Below are 16,456 nucleotides of genomic sequence, written 5' to 3'. Positions count from 1 at the left end.
AAAATTAACTCGGAGATTGAGCTTCTTTTCTTTTGATTTGCCAACTTTCTTATGCTAGAAACTTCATAGAACATGGGTACTCTAGTGTTTGGCTAATTAATAAAATGCGAAGAGTACAAAACGTGCTCTCATTGGGAGCATTTGTAAAGCTGGGGAGCAAATCTTTGGTGTTGCCCAGTGGCCAGCTGGAAACTCCCAAGAGCATCTGGGTGTAAAAGATACCTTGATAATTTATTATTCTGAATTGGGGGCTTGGATTTGAGAAATCTGGCAGAGTAGGCACAAAGCTGGCAGAGGAGGCAGAGTTGGAGCGTCAGTCTGGTAGGAAATAAACCCAGTAGCAAGTGATAATTAGAATCCTAGTGTTTTCAGAAATAGCTGTTTGTTTGAAAATATTATTTAAAGCTGTGACCAAACAAAAAATTCACAGGCCCTTGAGGGGAGAGTATTTTGTCAGAATGTTCCTTGTTCAGGGATTGCTCTCTGTTCTTGAGGGCACAGTTTTTTTTCCTTCTCTTTTTTTTCCAGAGTGATTTGAGTTCATAGTGGTTGGAAAGTAAACAAGCAACGTAAGAGGGTCCTATCAACATTTAGGACAAATTATTAGTCATTACGCAGTGGCGTATGTAATTAAACCAATGTGTCCTAACCCAGTGACAAAGAGGTGGGTGTCCCCAGTGCCCGCAAGTCCCAGAATCCTTTAGATAAACAAACCCAAAAAAGCCAAACATAAAGAAGCAACCACATTCCAGGTTTCTTGTTTGCCACTATTCCACAGAGACTCCTGTTTTTTGCCCCTGGATCGAGAACCAGACGGTCAAGGCATATAATCAAATCCATCTTCCCAACATTGTGCCAGCAATAAAGGGGGTAAAAGAAGGTCATGTCAAAACAGAACCAGCTCCGGTCAAGGAGTAAAAGTGGAGCTAGAAGCAGGTTGAGCCAGATCCCCCTGGGAGTTGAGAGAGCTGTGCCTGGAAGCATGTGGGGGCTCGTGTAGTTTGAGTGGCCTGGCGGCTCTGGAGCGTCTGGGTGGGACCTCCATCTGTGAAAGGAAGGCACAAGATGGAAAGGTGACTCGCAAAGTGTTTGCGGAAATCCAGACTTCAGAAGGGTCAGCCCTGTAAGTCATAAATACCACGTGTCTTTAAGGAGAAATGAACAGGAATTTGTAGTGAGTCTATTCATGGTAGAGATACAGCAGATGTCTTGTGTTTCTGTAGATGAGGTAACACATCTGTAGGTAACACAGCTGTCGATGCCATGACGCAGAAATCAGGGGTAACCTTGTTTTATGAGGCGGTTAGTCCTCATAAACTAGCCCTCATGAGGGAGTCAGTTTGTGAGGTCTGAGAAAGGGCTCGGTGTTTTTACCTGTTTGGGGAATACCTGCTAGACAGTGGCCCTGGCTGTGCCTGTTTATTCAGGCTGCGGAGTGGGCTTTGCCTCTGTTTTCCTCCTCCTGGCTTTGTGATGCTGTGTGCGTGTGCGATGCTAATTGTGGCAGGGTCGGTTTCCCAAGTGTGATGACAGTGACATCCTAGCAGCAACCGCTCCTTGTCAGAGAGCTTCCAAGTGTCCGCTCCCGCGTAAGGCGTGCAAGGTATGCCTTATACCTACTTTGTATACATACAGGGTATCCATAAAGTCCGTACAGGGTATCCATAAAGTCCTTACACAGCATGAACCTGTTTCTCAATAAGAGATAATGAATCTGAAAAGTGCCACAGAGAGAGAACCATCTCAAGGAAGGTCCATTTTTACTGTGTCTATCATTGTTTTAGTTACAAAACACAGTGGGACTAAGTCACTCAATGTAACATGCCATTTCTTACCTGGAGGATAGAGGATAAATGGTAACTAATGACTTCTCGATAATTCTATTTAAACATAGAATAAATTCCCCCTTTGTTTTTCATAAATTATCTTAAAAGAGATGTGAGTGTATTAAAAGCTAACGTTGTGAAAATGTCTTAGGAACGCTCCTTCTGTAAGTTACAGTCCTTAACAATCCATATTTTTAAAAAAATATTTATTATTTTGGGGTGCATCAAGTCTTAGTTGCGGCATGTAGGATCTTTCGTGGGGAGCACAGGCGGCTTCACTTTGACTTTTCACTTTCATGCATTGGAGAAGGAAATGGCAACCCGCTCCAGTATTCTTGCCTGGAGAATCCCAGGGACAAGTGAGCCTGGTGGGCTGCTGTCTATGGGGTCGCACAGAGTCAGACACGACTGAAGCGACTTAGCAGCAGCAGCAGCACAGGCTCAGTAGCTGTGGCACGTGGGCTTACTTGCCTCGTGGGATCTTAGTTCCCAGACCAGGGATTGAACCTGAATCCCTTGCATTGAAAGGCAGATTCTTAACCACTGGACCACCGGGAAAGTCCCTACAATCCTTATTGTTATCCCCATTTTAGAGGTGAGGAAACTGGAGCTCAGGGAGGCAAAGTCTCTTGCCCAAGGCCACCCCGCTAAGAGGAGGCAGAAGTGAGATGTGAGCCAGAGTGCCAAGGAGCAGCCTGTGGCTTGGTGGGGGTGCGTGGAGGTGGGTGGGGTTGGGAAGTCAGGCTGCAGAAGAAGGTGGGGCGAGGTCCAGGCAGGAGAGCAAGGCGAGTCTTCTGGATGCCAGGGTGAGCTTGGGGCGGTTAGTGGGGTGAAGGAGCAGCCCAGAGGCACTGATTTCAGCTCTGCCTCCTTGCACTGCCCATGCCTGGAGTCGGTGGTGAGCTCCCCCCCATCACTACAGATGTTGGGAGTCAGGGCCAGGTGCTCCCCTAGTGGGAAGATGCCCTACAAAGAGATGACTCATTTTGGAATTGAGGACACGGCCCTGACTTGAATTTCAGAGGCTGAAGAACTTGGGGGCCAGTTATCAGGGGAACTGTGGCTCCCTGAAGCCCTTCTGAGCCAGCCCAGTGCTGAGTGCCATGCATAATGAGAGATCAGTGGCCAGAGGCAGGCTCTGGGCCAAAAGAACTCCTACCACGACCTGGGAGGCCGATGGATGTGAAAAATCCCATGAAAGCGGGAAATATGTGATGGAGGTTGGGGAGGATCATCTGGGTTGGGTGTGGAAGGGTCCATAGCCCTTTCTAGTGAGAGATGGGAATGGTGTTCCCAACTAGGGGAATGGCACGAGCCAAGGCTCAGAGGCTGGTTGGGGGCTGGGGATTTGGATTCTGTCCCAGAAAAGGGGGTAACGTAGGGGTGTGAAGCAGGGCTGTGACAAGGTCGGATCCCACACTGCTGCTGTGGTGGAGGTCAGGAGAGGAGAGGCTGAAACTGAGAGTCTAGGAAGGAGGCTGGGCAGCTGGGGCACTCGGGGTGGAGGCCAGAGGAGCAAGGTCCAGAGCAAGGACCTGGTATCCCTGGAGAACCATCAGTCAGTCAGTCAACAAACACTTACGACATACCCTGAGGAGTAGGTGGTGAGGATAGGTGGTGATGATGTGAAGCGTAGTACTGCTGTCAGTGACTGACTTCAGGAGGAAAGAACTCACCTTCCTGTGTTTCAAGTCCTCTCTGAGGAGCCTGTGCCAGGCCCTGGGATGATGGTGGTGAAGAGACCAAGAGCATTCTTGCTCTCAAGGAGGGAGGGAGCCAGTGTCAGTGACTAGACATTGACAAAGCACGTGCCCACACACAGACTTCTGCTCAGGGGTAGGTGCAGGGGCCAGGCCTAGTCTGGGGTGTCAGGAAAAGCTTCCCCGATCAAGGGGCTTTTATACTGGGACCTGGAGTCTAGGTTCTAGCCAGGTATGAGCTCGGGGGAGTGTGTGTAGAAGAGGAGCAGTCTGGATACAAGACGAAGGTAGGAAGGGACCTGAAATGTTCAGGGTGGGGTGGAGGGGAGGCGGCCGGGCTGGAGCCTTGGGGCGGGGAAGAGGCATGACCTGGGCAGCAGTGGGAGGCAAGGACTTTGGGGTGGGCACTGTGGGGTTTAAAACAAAATCAGCATACATCCTGGGGTGCCTTGGTCCCCTCTGCCACCTGACCCCTAGCTGACCAAGTTCCAAGCCCTAAGGGGGACAAGGATAGGATGAAACGGAAGGTTTCTGGCAGCAGGTGCAACTGGTCCAGGTGACCGTTAAGGTGCTCCCATTGTAGAGACGGGGTGCATCTGCCTGGGATGATGTCCCCAAACATGTGACACCCCTAAATGTGCAGGTAGAACAGAGGTCCTCAGAATTGCAGCCCAGCTCCACCTGGCCTGTCTCCATGCAGCCTGAGATGCGCTGTCCCTGCCCTTGGGGCTCCCCGTCTAGTAGAGAAAACAGAGGAGGGGGCGGTCACGTGCTGAGGATGCAGCCAGGGCACAGGGGTGGTGAGCAGAAGCATCCATCAGACACGGTTGCCGATGAGAAATGGTCCTCCTACCAGGACGCAGGGTGCAGGAGCAGAAAGGTGAGGCCGACCGCAGGTGAAGGGCCCTGACTGGCACTCTAGGGATCTGGACTGTCAGTGTTCATAGTGGGCAGTCAAGGTCATGGGCTCACTGATGGCAGGGAGTGTTCCTTATTCCAGCCTGGTCAGCACAGGGCCTGGCCAGAGGGACCTTAGTTGTTTGATGAATCTGTTGATGGGCAGAGTAAACCAAGGGGGTTGGGGCTTTTGGGAAGGAGGTGGACCACATGGTCAGAGCTGGATTTCCCCCTCTCATCTAATGCTTGTTGGCAACTTAGGCAAAAGAGGTCCATGTCTAGCCTGCATTTCATTGCCCACCTGCTTGGCACAGGATTTGCGGAGCAGATGACTGAAGACAAGCCTAGGAGAGCAGGGAGGGCCTCCCGTCCCTGTGTGTGTGCAGCGCTCCTGAGCCTGTTTTGCACTAGATCCCAGTCCCCCTCCATCCTCACCTGGCTGCTGGGCAAGTGCAAGCAGCAACAGCCATCAGAAAGCGCAGCCATCAGCCTTGAAGTCACTGCTCCCAAGTCTCCTTCTCAGTGAGGACCCCCACCACCCTATTTAAGATTACACCCCGACATGACCCCTCTCATCCGCTTTCTTCTCAGAGCACTTATTACCTTCTACACACGCTTTACTTACTTATTTCATGCTTGCTTGTTTGTTTCTACAAGGCAGTGAGTTTGTCTGTTTTGTTCACTTATATGTTCTGAGCACCCAGGGTGGTTCCTGGCACACAGGTGCCTGACACAGTAATTGTTAAATGAATGAATAATAATAATAATGGTAAGTGGTGATGGAGTGCTGACTTTGTGCTGATATTTGGCTAAGCCCCTTTGCATATTATCTAATGTAATCTTCACAAAGCCTACCCAGTGAGGTGGACGACTGCATTTTTATACCCATTTTGCAGATGAGGAAACTGAGGCTCAGTGATTTGACCACGGTCACCCGGCTAGTAAATGGTGGAGCCAGGATGAGAACAAAAAGGGGCTCACAGGAAGGACACAGAGGGGCTGACCTTCAGGGCCACCCTGCCCTGAAGTCTCTCAGTAGCTGGGGTGACCAGATAGCCACATTGAGGGTGGGGGTGAGAGTGGGCAGGACATAGAAACTGGGGGCCAATTGGGGAGTTGTCTCCTGAGAGAGGCAGGCAGGCAGGAAAGGTCCTGGCAAAGCTGTGAATCTGTTCTTTTCATTGGGTTGGTCTGCAGGTGACTTTTAGAAGAGGGGCAGAATGCAGTCAAAGTAAGCCCACCACAGTGATTACGAGGCCTGAGTGGGTGCTAGTGGAGGGCTGGGTTTAGTGGGGCCCTGTGAGGAGCCTGGAGGCTCTGGTCACAGACCAGCAGTGGGAGGCTGGAGAAGAAAGGACAGGGCTCGCCTTTGAAGTCCCAGCTCTTGTCTGGGGCTCACTCGGGGTCAGGGGAAAGTGTGTGGAGCAGGGAGCCTGGGAGGCTTGGGGGCCAGAGGTGTGGGGCAGGCCAGCCAAGGGCTTGAGAGCTGGAGCTGGCCTGGGGGACCTGCCAGGGACTCCACCTCACTGGGCTCCCCATTGCAGAATCCACACAGGCGACAGACCCTACAAGTGCCCACATCCTGGCTGCGAAAAGGCTTTCACTCAGCTCTCCAACCTCCAGGTGAGTGCCTGCCTGCCCACCCCGCCTGCTAGGTGCACGGCTCCCTCCACCCCCTCCAGGGGAGCCCAGCTGCCTCCTGACCCCTGCTGTGCTCCCCACAGTCTCACCAGCGCCAGCACAACAAGGACAAGCCCTACAAGTGTCCCAACTGCTACCGGGCCTACTCGGACTCCGCCTCCCTGCAGATCCACCTCTCGGCCCATGCCATCAAGCACGCCAAGGCCTACTGCTGCAGCATGTGTGGGCGGGCCTACACCTCGGTGAGTGCCGGGCCCCTGGGAGCCTCTCCTTCACCCCAGCCCCCTCAGACCTGTACTGATGCTCCCATTTTCCAGATGAGGAAACTGAGGCCCTGGAAGAGGGTAAGATCACAGTGAATGTCAGAGCTGGGCCATCCACTTCCCCGTTCTGTTTTTGGCTGCCTCAGGCTAAGCTCCTCTCAGGCAGCCTTTTAGCCTGGGTGCCAGAGGCGTGGTTTCCTCCAGGCAGTGGTGGAGGGGGGCCTGTCACCCTGCTTCCCAGGGCCAGGGAAGGAAGGGGCCTTTTCCCCACTGGGGAAGCTGCAACCCCTACCATGGCCACAAGGGGGCATAGTGACCTGGCCCTGGAAAGGTGATCTACCAGGAAAGGTCCAAACAGGGCCAGAAAGGTGCCAATCCCCTGTCCTCCGGTGGGGATTTCCCTAAACAAGGGCCTTTCAGACCCAGGGGAGGGAGTCCAGGTGAGTCACTCATGTGTATCCTTCAGCCTAATCAGATATTCTGGTTAACAGACCCCCACATGTACCCAGTGATCCCCAAGCCTCAGTTTCCTCATCTGTAAGATGGAGGAGCTAATAGTTGTTAACTCATAGCACTGTTGACTGGCAGAGTCAGCGCCTGATAGACCTCAGCTAACACAGTTATTTATTTACTCAGTGTTTACTGAACACTTGTGCCAGGCACTTGGGAATCAGGATGAATCAGACAGACGTATTCTTTGCCCCCAGGCAGGTTAAGAGTCTACTGCTGGAGACGGACATTAAACAAGTAACCACACAAGTGAATATGTAGTGACAGGCCACGGCAACTGCTCTCCAGCAGGCTTTCTCAACCTCGGCCCACGCTGACGTTTTTCTGGGGGTGCTGCCCTGAGCATTATAGGATGTTTAGCAACATCCTTGGCCACATTCCACTTAGCAACCGCTCTTGGAAAATGCCTCTAGACATTGCCAAATGTCCCTTGGGGGAGAAATTGCCTCTGATTGAGAACCTCAGCTATAAAGGAAAAAAAGAAACATATGTTTTGAAAGACAGCTGCAGGGAGGATAAAATGGAGTTGGGGAAGGGAGATGGTTTGGGGTAGGTGTGTGAGGAAGTAGCATTTAGAAGAAGGCGTGGGGGATAATTCCAGGTGAGGAGAAGAGGAGGGGAGGAACTTTCCAAGCAGGGGGACAGTGAATGCAAACACCCTAGGTGGAACCAACGCAGTGTGTTCCAGAAACTGAAAAATAATTAGGTCACATGAGGCTGTGGGGCCCTGTTAGGAAGTTTGCGTGTTTTCCCAGGTGGAGTGGGGACCATGGGGAGAAGACTGTCCAGGAGGGTTATTTTGAAAGTTCACTTTGGCTGGAGGGGGCAGATGGATCGCACCTTAAAGGAGGGGTCACCAGCCTTCAGAGCCATGGTTCTTAGAGGGGATCTGAACTCTGGGAGAAAGGGGCTGTCAGATCTCACCTGGCCTAAGGCCCCACCCTGAACTGGGCCTGACTAGACTCCACAGAACAAGAATAATTACCTTTTCTGAAAAAACATTTTAGTGGATTGACGTTTAAACTACTGTAGTACATAAAAGAAACATTTGTGACTAGTGAGCCCTCATGTTTCCCTTGGGGCTTCCCAGGTGGCTCAGAGGTAAAGAATCCTGTCAATGCAGGAGATACAGGAGATCTGGGTTCGATCCCTGAGTGGGGAAGATCCTCTGGAGGAGGAAATGGCAATCCACTCCAGTATTCTTGCCTGGGAAATCCCATAGACAGAGGAACCTGGCGGGCTTCAGTCTATGGGGTCGCAAAGAGTCAGACACAACTGAGCACGCACGCACGCTGCCATCAGACCCCAGACTGCATCAGACTGCACCAGGTGCCAGGCTGCCATCAGACCCCAGGACCTGGCATCAACCAGTCCTTCCTCATCCATATCCCTGTTTTTTTGAAATAAAACTGACATATTGTTCCATCTGAAAATTTTCACTTTGTGTCTTAACTTATCCACAATACCTTTATAATACTTTAAAATGATTCACCATAGTCCTTAATATCATCAAATACTCAGTTGGTATTCACATTTTCATTTGTCTCATGGATGGCATAATTTATAATTTTATTTATTTATAAATTTTATTTTTTAATCAAGATCCAAATAAAATTCTTACATTGCACTGGGTCAGTATAGCTTTTAAACTATTCTTCCTTGCCCCCACCCTGATCCCAACTGCCTTTTCTTTGCAACTTACTCACTGAAGAATAGTCTCCTCGTTTGGATTTTGCGGACTGCTTCCCTTTGGTGGTGGTTGATAGCACTTTGTCACCACATTTGACGGCTTCCTCTGCCCGATGTTGAGCAAACTGAGGTAGGAAGCCAAGAAGTGGCAGATGGAAACCAGAGCACCACCAGGCAGGTTAGTGTGAGGGCCTGTGGGTCTGCAGGTGAGCCTTGGGTCACCTCACCCACCCAGTCTTGGGTGTCTCAGGTCAGACTCAGCCAAAGCGGGGGTGGTGCTCAAAGGACGAACCGAGCATGCCCAGTTTATGCTTCTAAAGTCACCAGTCAGATCAGGCCCCAATTCTTCCCAAGGGAGGGGAGAGCTTGGGGATGCTTCTGCTGGGGCTCCCATCACCACTTAGAATGAAATGTAGAGACTAGGGAAGCAGTGGTCCCCTCAGCCCTGCTGCTTGCTAAGAGCTTTACCCTCATCACCATAGCTACCCTGTGAAGTCCTTCCTTCCCCATCCCTGCCTGCAGAGGAGGAAACTAAGGCTTAGAGGGGCGAGATGACTGGTCCAGCGTTCCACTGCTGAGAAATGGCAGAGCCAGGGTCACCCGAGGCCTACTGCTCCACTCTCACGGGGAGCACCGGCCAGATGGGGGCAGGTCTGCTCCACTGGACAGGACTCCACTGCAGATGATTGGTTAATGGCCTGGTCCTAGAGAGTTCCAGGTGGTCACTGCTGAGGGACGAGCCTGATGCCTGCCTGTTCTCTAGTCAGCACACAGTGGGCTCCGACTCTGGTAAATGAACCAGCCCCCACCACTGGCAGAAATGCAGTATCCCTGCAACCAATACCAATGTCCGTCTGGCACCCCCAAAGCTGTGGCTGTCCACCTTTAGCCGGCTCATCTACCCAGGAGCCCTCCAGTGGCCGCTTATAGGAACTGCAGCTCCCCCTGCGCCCTTGCCAGCAGCTGGTTTTAAGTTCTGAATCTCACCCCTGCCCACAGGAGACCTACCTGATGAAGCACATGTCCAAACACACAGTGGTGGAGCACCTGGTGAGCCATCACTCGCCCCAGAGGACGGAGTCCCCCAGCATCCCGGTGCGAATTTCCCTCATCTGAGCCGACCCAAGGCGCCGCCCCGTCCTGCCCACTGGCAGACACAGACCCAGGCAGCACCGGCCCGACTCCCTCCAGGGGCCCTCCAGGAACAGCCGAGCTCTCTCATGACCTTCCTGACCTTCCAGAAAGCCTGGGCCGCAGAAGCCCTGCCCGGTCCAACCCCGGGGGCGGCCAGGCCAACTGCAAGATTCTGGACTGTTTTGGTGGCATCCAAAGACGATCTCAGAGCACTTTGAACCTCTCCGCTGGGTTTTCCTTTTCTTCCCCCATCCTTCACTTGCTTCACTGTTTTTTTTGTTTTGTTTTAAGTTTGTTTTGGAAAATAACAAAAAAAAAAGATATTTATTGGCCAAGAAGTTGGTGCTGCTAAGACCGAGAAATGGAAAGAACCGGACAGATGGACACAGAGACCCGGAGGGCTGCGTGGGACCTTCTCTTGCCGCGGCCTCGGGTCTTGAGGGGAAGGCGCAGGCCTGAGAGTCTGGACCACAGTGGGGCTCCCCGGTGGGAGGGGCAGGAAGCAGCTGGAGTGAGCCACTCGCCCCCCCGCCGGCTGCCAGCTCGAGCCTCCAGAGCTGCGCCCTGGGCATCACTGAGCAGAGGGACGTGGCAGCTACCAGGGCTGCCCGGGCTTCAGGAGACAGATGGAGAGGGGCCGGGAGGTCCGCAGGACCGAAGGGTGCAGGGTTGGCTGGGCTGGGCGCAGGCCCAGGGACACGGGGTGGGGGCGGGCTGGGTAAGACCCGGTGCCCCCACTGCCCTGAAGACCACCCCAGTCTACCTCAGTGCTGGCCAGGAAACCTATCGGCTACCTCTCCCACCATCCCAGACTGTGGGCAGCGGGGGAGGGAGTGGGCCTGGGGCAAGGACCCCCTCCGCTCTGCAGAATTTCCTCCGGTTGGGGCAGTGCCCAAGGAGGGGTTACTTGTCTTCCCTGCCATGGAGGGGGATCCCCAGCCCAGGCCCTAGGCCGCTCGGCAGGGAACAGATCCTTGGGGAGGAGGGTCCCAAGAGCAGACCCTGCCCTCAGCCCCCACAGACACACCCCAATCTGAAAGCCATGCGTGTCCGTGTATATAGGAACTATGTACAGAGCCCGGAGAAGCCCCCTCTACATCCCCTGGGGAAAAAAAAAAGAAAACTAGACAGAAACTCATCTATATATTCTGTATCTGGAGTTCCGTTTTGAATATTAACTGTGTTATTTTTATACACTTTTTAAGCCTTAACTCGCCATTGATTTACCAGTTTAACGTCTCCCGGGGTTTCTTTTCCCACGGAGTTCTCCGCCCCGCCCCCACCCCTTTGTTTGACTTGCGTCGTCTGATACTCAGTATTGTAGCTTTTCGTCCGCATGTTACTACCCTGTAAATACGCTGTTATACATACTGTTAACACCCTTTGCTTTTTTTCTATGGGACCTCCAGGCCACCGTATTTAGAACTAGTTACCTTATTAAAAAAGAGAAAACAGTCTGTTGGCTTCTCAGTCTGCATTGTGGTGGCAGGGAGGTGAGGGCAGGTGCTCCCCCCCAATGCGCTTCAGGAACACAGTTTGCGTTCTATTTAAGAAAAGGGGTGGGGAGGAGAAAAAGGTCAAATGTAGGGGAAGACACTAAAGGGGGCAAGAAACAGGAATCCCAAACCCTCTGCTCTTTGTATTTCTCTGTTGTGAAGAATAAACTGTACCTGCAGCCGGGTGGCAGCGGTGTGTGTGCTCTGTGCGAGGGCGGGGCCGGGGGGCACCTTTCCACGCTCCTCTCCCCTCCCCCGCGCCACCCCCTCCAGAATTGGGAAGGAAGGGAAATGGCCTGTCTCGTGTCCATCACTTGCAGCCGAGAACCACGAGGGCTCCGAGGAGTGCAGTCCTCCATGGGGACTCATGGTTGAGTCAATTTCTCTCTCCCAGGGCCAGCCTTGCTAAGCTCTTGGGGAATTCCTGCATTTCCCTCCTAGGCAATCAAAACATTGACCCCCCGACCCCCCATGGGGAAGCTGTGTGTGAAGGGGCCTTCTTGGTCCCCTCAGTCACTGGGATAGCTGGAGGCTGTGAAACTGGAGCTGCTGTTGCTGCTGCTGCAGGAGTCCCAGGATGAAGCTGACTCCGAACAAAGCCAAGAGGAGAGCCGGAGACACATCACGGAGTCCTGTACCTGGCCCAGTCCCAGCACTGACTTGTTACATAAGCCAGTAAATCGTCATTCGGGTTGTCCTTTCGTTTTCCTCCTAGAGTCAGTTGCTAAACGTTGACCAGCACACCACTGGCTGACTCTCCAATCAGAAATCTCCATTTGGTGAGTTAGGGACAAGTTTGGAGCTGGTGGGCACCTGATAGGGAAAATCCTATGTAGGCAGGGGTGGGGTGGGCTGTGTTGTGCGGGAGACAAGCAGGAGGACAAAGGAGGCAGAGAAGCAGAGATGGACAGAAGAGACCAAGGGCCAGTGGCACCCTCAGCCCCTGACTTCGTCTCCATCTTTTGGCTAGCTCTAATTCCCTGCTTGCTCTCACATCAGTGAATTTATTCAGTATTTATAAATTGCAAATAGTGTAGCTTCTCTTCTTTTCACAGCTATTTGCAAGGCCTCCTCAGACAGCCATTTTGCTTTTTTACATTTCTTTTCCATGGGGATGGTCTTGATCCCTGTCTCCTGTACAACGTCACAAACCTCTGTCCATAGTTCATCAGGTACTCTGTCTATCAAATGTAGTCCCTTAAATCTATTTCTCACTTCCACTGTATAATCATAAGGGATTTGATTTAGGTCATACCTGAATGGTCTAGTGGTTCTTCTACTTTCTTCAATTTAAGTCTGAATTTGGCAATAAGGAGTTCATGATCTGAGCCACAGTCAGCTCCCGGTCTTATTTTTGCTGACTGTATAGAGCTTCTCTATCTTTGGCTGCAAAGAATATAATCAATCTGATTTCGGTGTTGACCATCTGGTGATGTCCATGTGTAGAGTCTTTCTCTTGTATTGTTGGAAGAGGGTGTTTGCTATGACCAGTGCGTTCTCTTGGCAGAACTCTGTTAGCCTTTGCCCTGCTTCATTCTGTATTCCAAGGCCAAATTTGCCTGTTACTCCAGGTGTTTCTTGATTTCCTACTTTTGCATTCCAGTCCCCTATAATGAAAAGGACATCTTTTTTGGGTGTTAGTTCTAAAAGGTCTTGTAGGTCTTCATAGAATTGTTCAACTTCAGCTTCTTCAGCATTACTGTTTGGGGCATAGGCTTGGATCACCGTGATATTGAATGGTGTGCCTTGGAAATGAACAGAGATCATTCTGTCGTTTTTGAGATTGCATCCAAGTACTGCATTTCAGACTATTTTGTTGACCATGATGGCTACTCCATTTCTTTTAAGGGATTCCTGCCCACAGTAGTAGATATAATGGTCATCTGAAAGATATTCCCATTTGAATGCAGAGTACCAAAGAATAGCAAGGAGAGATAAGAAAGCCTTCCTCAGCGATCAATGCAAGGAAATAGAGGAAAACAACCGAATGGGGAAGACTAGAGATCTCTTCAAGAAAATTAGAGATACCAAGGGAACATTTCATGCAAAGATGGGCTCGATAAAGGACAGAAATGGTATGGACCTAACAGAAGTAGAAGATATTAAGAAGAGGTGGCAAGAATACACAGAAGAACTGTACAAAAAAGATCTTCACGACCCAGATAATTACGATGGTGTGATCACTCACCTAGAGCCAGACATCCTGGAATGTGAAGTCAAGTGGGCCTTAGAAAGCATCACTACGAACAAAGCTAGTGGAGGTGATGGAATTCCAGTTGAGCTATTTCAAATCCTGAAAGATGATGCTGTGAAAGTGCTGCACTCAATATGTCAGCAAATTTGGAAAACTCAGCAGTGGCCATAGGACTAGAAAAGGTCAGTTTTCATTCCAATCCCAAAGAAAGGCAATGCCAAAGAATGCTCAAACTACCATATAATTGCACTCATCTCACATTCTAGTAATGCTCAAAATTCTCCAAGCCAGGCTTCAGCAATACATGAGCTGTGAACTTCCAGATGTTCAAGCTGGTTTTAGAAAATGCAGAGGAACCAGAGATCAAATTGCCAACATCAGCTGGATCATCAAAAAAGCAAGAGAGTTCCAGAAAAACATATTTCTGCTTTATTGACTATGCCAAAGCCTTTGACTGTGTGGATCACAATAAACTGTGGAAAATTCTTCAAAAGATGGGAATACCAGACCACCTGGCCTGCCTGTTGAGAAACCTGTGTGCAGGTCAGGAAGCAACAGTTAGAACTGGACATGGAACAACAGGCTGGTTCCAAATAGGAAAAGGAGTCCGTCAAGGCTGTATATTGTCACCCTGCTTATTTAATTTATATGCAGAGTACATCATGAGAAACGCTGGGCTGGAAGAAGCACAAGCTGGAACCAAGATTGCTGGGAGAAATATCAATAACCTCAGATATGCAGATGACACCACCCTTATGGCAGAAAGTGAAGAGGAACTCAAAAGCCTCTTGATGAAAGTGAAAGAGGAGAGTGAAAAAGTTGGCTTAAAGCTCAACATTCAGAAAACTAAGATCATGGCATCTGGTCCCATCACTTCATGGGAAATAGATGGAGAAACAGTGGAAACAGTGGCAGACTTTATTTTTGGGGGCTCCAAAATCACTGCAGATTGTGACTGCAGCCATGAAATTAAAAGACACTTACTGCTTGGAAAGAAAGTTATGACCAACCTAGATAGTATATTAAAAAGCAGAGACATTACTTTGCCAACAAAGGTCTGTCTAGTCAAGGCCATGGTTTTTCCAGTGGTCATGTATGGATGTGAGAGTTGGACTATTAAGAAAGCTGAGCGCCGAAAAATTGATGCTTTTGAACTGTGGTGTTGGAGAAGACTCTTGAGAGTCCCTTGGACTGCAAGGAGATCCAACCAGTCCATCCTAAAGGAGACCAGTCCTGGGTGTTCATTGGAAGGACTGATGTTGAGGCTGAAACTCCAGTACTTTGACCATGCAAAGAGTTGACTCATTGGAAAAGACCCTGATGCTGGGAGGGATTGGGGGCAGGAGGAGAAGGGGATGATAGAGGATGAGATGGCTGGATGGCATCACCGACTCGATGTACATGAGTTTGGGTGAACTCCGGGAGTTGGTGATGGACAGGGAGGCCTGGCGTGCTGCAATTCATGGGGTCACAAAGAGTCAGACATCACTGAGCAACTGAACTGAACTAAATGGTGTAGCAGCAGGTAAGTTAGTTAACCTCTCTGTGCCCGATTTTCTCATGGGTAATATGAGGATAATAATAGTAACTTATAGGATGGATATGAGGACTGAATGAATCAATAGATATCTAAGGCTTAGAACTGTGTCTGCAACACAGTAAGTACCCAATAAATGTAACTTGTTATTATTTGATGTAGCCTTGATGAATCTATGTCCTTTATGATCAGTGAACTCTGATTACAGAGGGCTGTCGATGTTTGGGAATTTGGGGGGATGACATCTGAGCTGGCATGGAACTAAGGATGGCTGTGAAGATTTTGCATGTAGCAGTGACGCTAGGGGAATGGGAGTCTGATTTTCACCGGCTCACCTGGAAGCTCCCAGGAGCTTATTGGGTCCTTGAGGGTCGCAGGATGGGTACTGAGGAGAATGATTGACAGAGATACTGATGAGGAATTGCAGAAGGAGCTTATTCCTGCCTCTACAGCCCCACCCTCACGGTGGGCCTCTGGGACAAAGGACGACCTGCTGCCAAGTGATCATCCACTTTGTTCCCCTGCAGCTTCCTTGACCCCTCCCCCTCCTCAGAAAGGTCTCAACCCACCGCAGGAGGCTGCTCCAGCCCAGCTCCAGAAAACCCCTGACTCCTGCCATCACTTCCTCTTTAAAACAGGAAATGACTGGCCTTTGCTGACTCCTCTGCACTCCTTGAAGTTGCTGGAGAAGGGGCAGGCAAGGAGCGGGAGAAGGCAAGTTATTTTCTGGAGCGTCACAACACCTGCACAGAGGGTGACTGGCATCCCCACTTGACATATGAGAAAACAGACTCAACAAAGGTTAAGGATCTAGTCCACAGCCATGCACAGAGTCAGAAAGGGAGCTGATTCCTAACCAGATCTTACCTATCCGAACTCAGGTCTCTGCTGGCCAAGGAGTCGGTCTGTGTGGCTTTTAGTGAATGCTGCAGGGTAAGGTGGACATTCTCCCACCAGAGGAAGGGATGTCAGCTTAGAGTCATCAAGTAATAACCTGTTCTCGGGCACACCTGGCCTGTTCTTAGCTCTAACCAAGAGTCCAAAAGGCCTCCTGGGTTCTGCTAATCTAGTTTAGGCAGGAGACACTGGGACCTAGGAACTGCTTTGGAGAGGGGAGATCATCATCAACTGTGTTGATAAAATGTTTGTAAAAATGGTTTGAAAAAATGGTTACTGTGTAAGCCATCAGAGTTGGCTTACAGAACTGTTGTCCCACCTGAAAACAGTGGAGGCTGTTAAAAATTGAAGGTCTATGAGAACATTACAGAAATGGTTCAGGAGACCCGGAGGGAAATCCCACCCTCTCCGGGCCTCTAGTTTTCAGCTGTTAAGACAATATCTCAGGGACTTCCAGCAGATAACTTCCCCAACTCTGCACCTATTTCCCGGAGGGAACCACCTTTCCTGGAAGGCCTGATGACTTCATGCTCCCATTCGGAACATGCATCTTTCTCTATTGAGGATGAAGAGTCTGGACAGCAGCCACGGATAAGGAAATTTATCTCCCAGACACTATGGCTAAACAGCCGTGGGTCCCATGGCGAGTAAATTTTTTTTTTTTTTTTTTTA

General features: G+C 50.5%; 1 protein-coding gene across 4 annotated transcripts in view; it reads left to right on the top strand.

Moving 5' to 3' along the window:
- The window catches only part of ZNF362 (zinc finger protein 362), a 40,657-nt gene extending 29,317 nt beyond the window's left edge, over positions 1-11,340 (top strand). For all 4 annotated transcript variants that reach the window (XM_027516556.1, XM_027516567.1, XM_027516553.1 and 1 more), the window contains 3 exons: positions 5,968-6,046; positions 6,148-6,306; positions 9,526-11,340. In XM_027516556.1, the coding sequence (XP_027372357.1) occupies positions 5,968-6,046; positions 6,148-6,306; positions 9,526-9,642 (355 nt within the window). In that variant the 3' untranslated portion in view covers positions 9,643-11,340. The remainder of the gene's footprint in view (positions 1-5,967; positions 6,047-6,147; positions 6,307-9,525) is intronic.
- Positions 11,341-16,456: the final 5,116 nt, after the last annotated feature.

This window comes from Bos indicus x Bos taurus, chromosome 2 (assembly GCF_003369695.1).
Source record: "Bos indicus x Bos taurus breed Angus x Brahman F1 hybrid chromosome 2, Bos_hybrid_MaternalHap_v2.0, whole genome shotgun sequence".
Lineage (NCBI taxonomy): Eukaryota > Metazoa > Chordata > Mammalia > Artiodactyla > Bovidae > Bos > Bos indicus x Bos taurus.
This window is presented reverse-complemented; position numbering and strand designations above follow the sequence as displayed.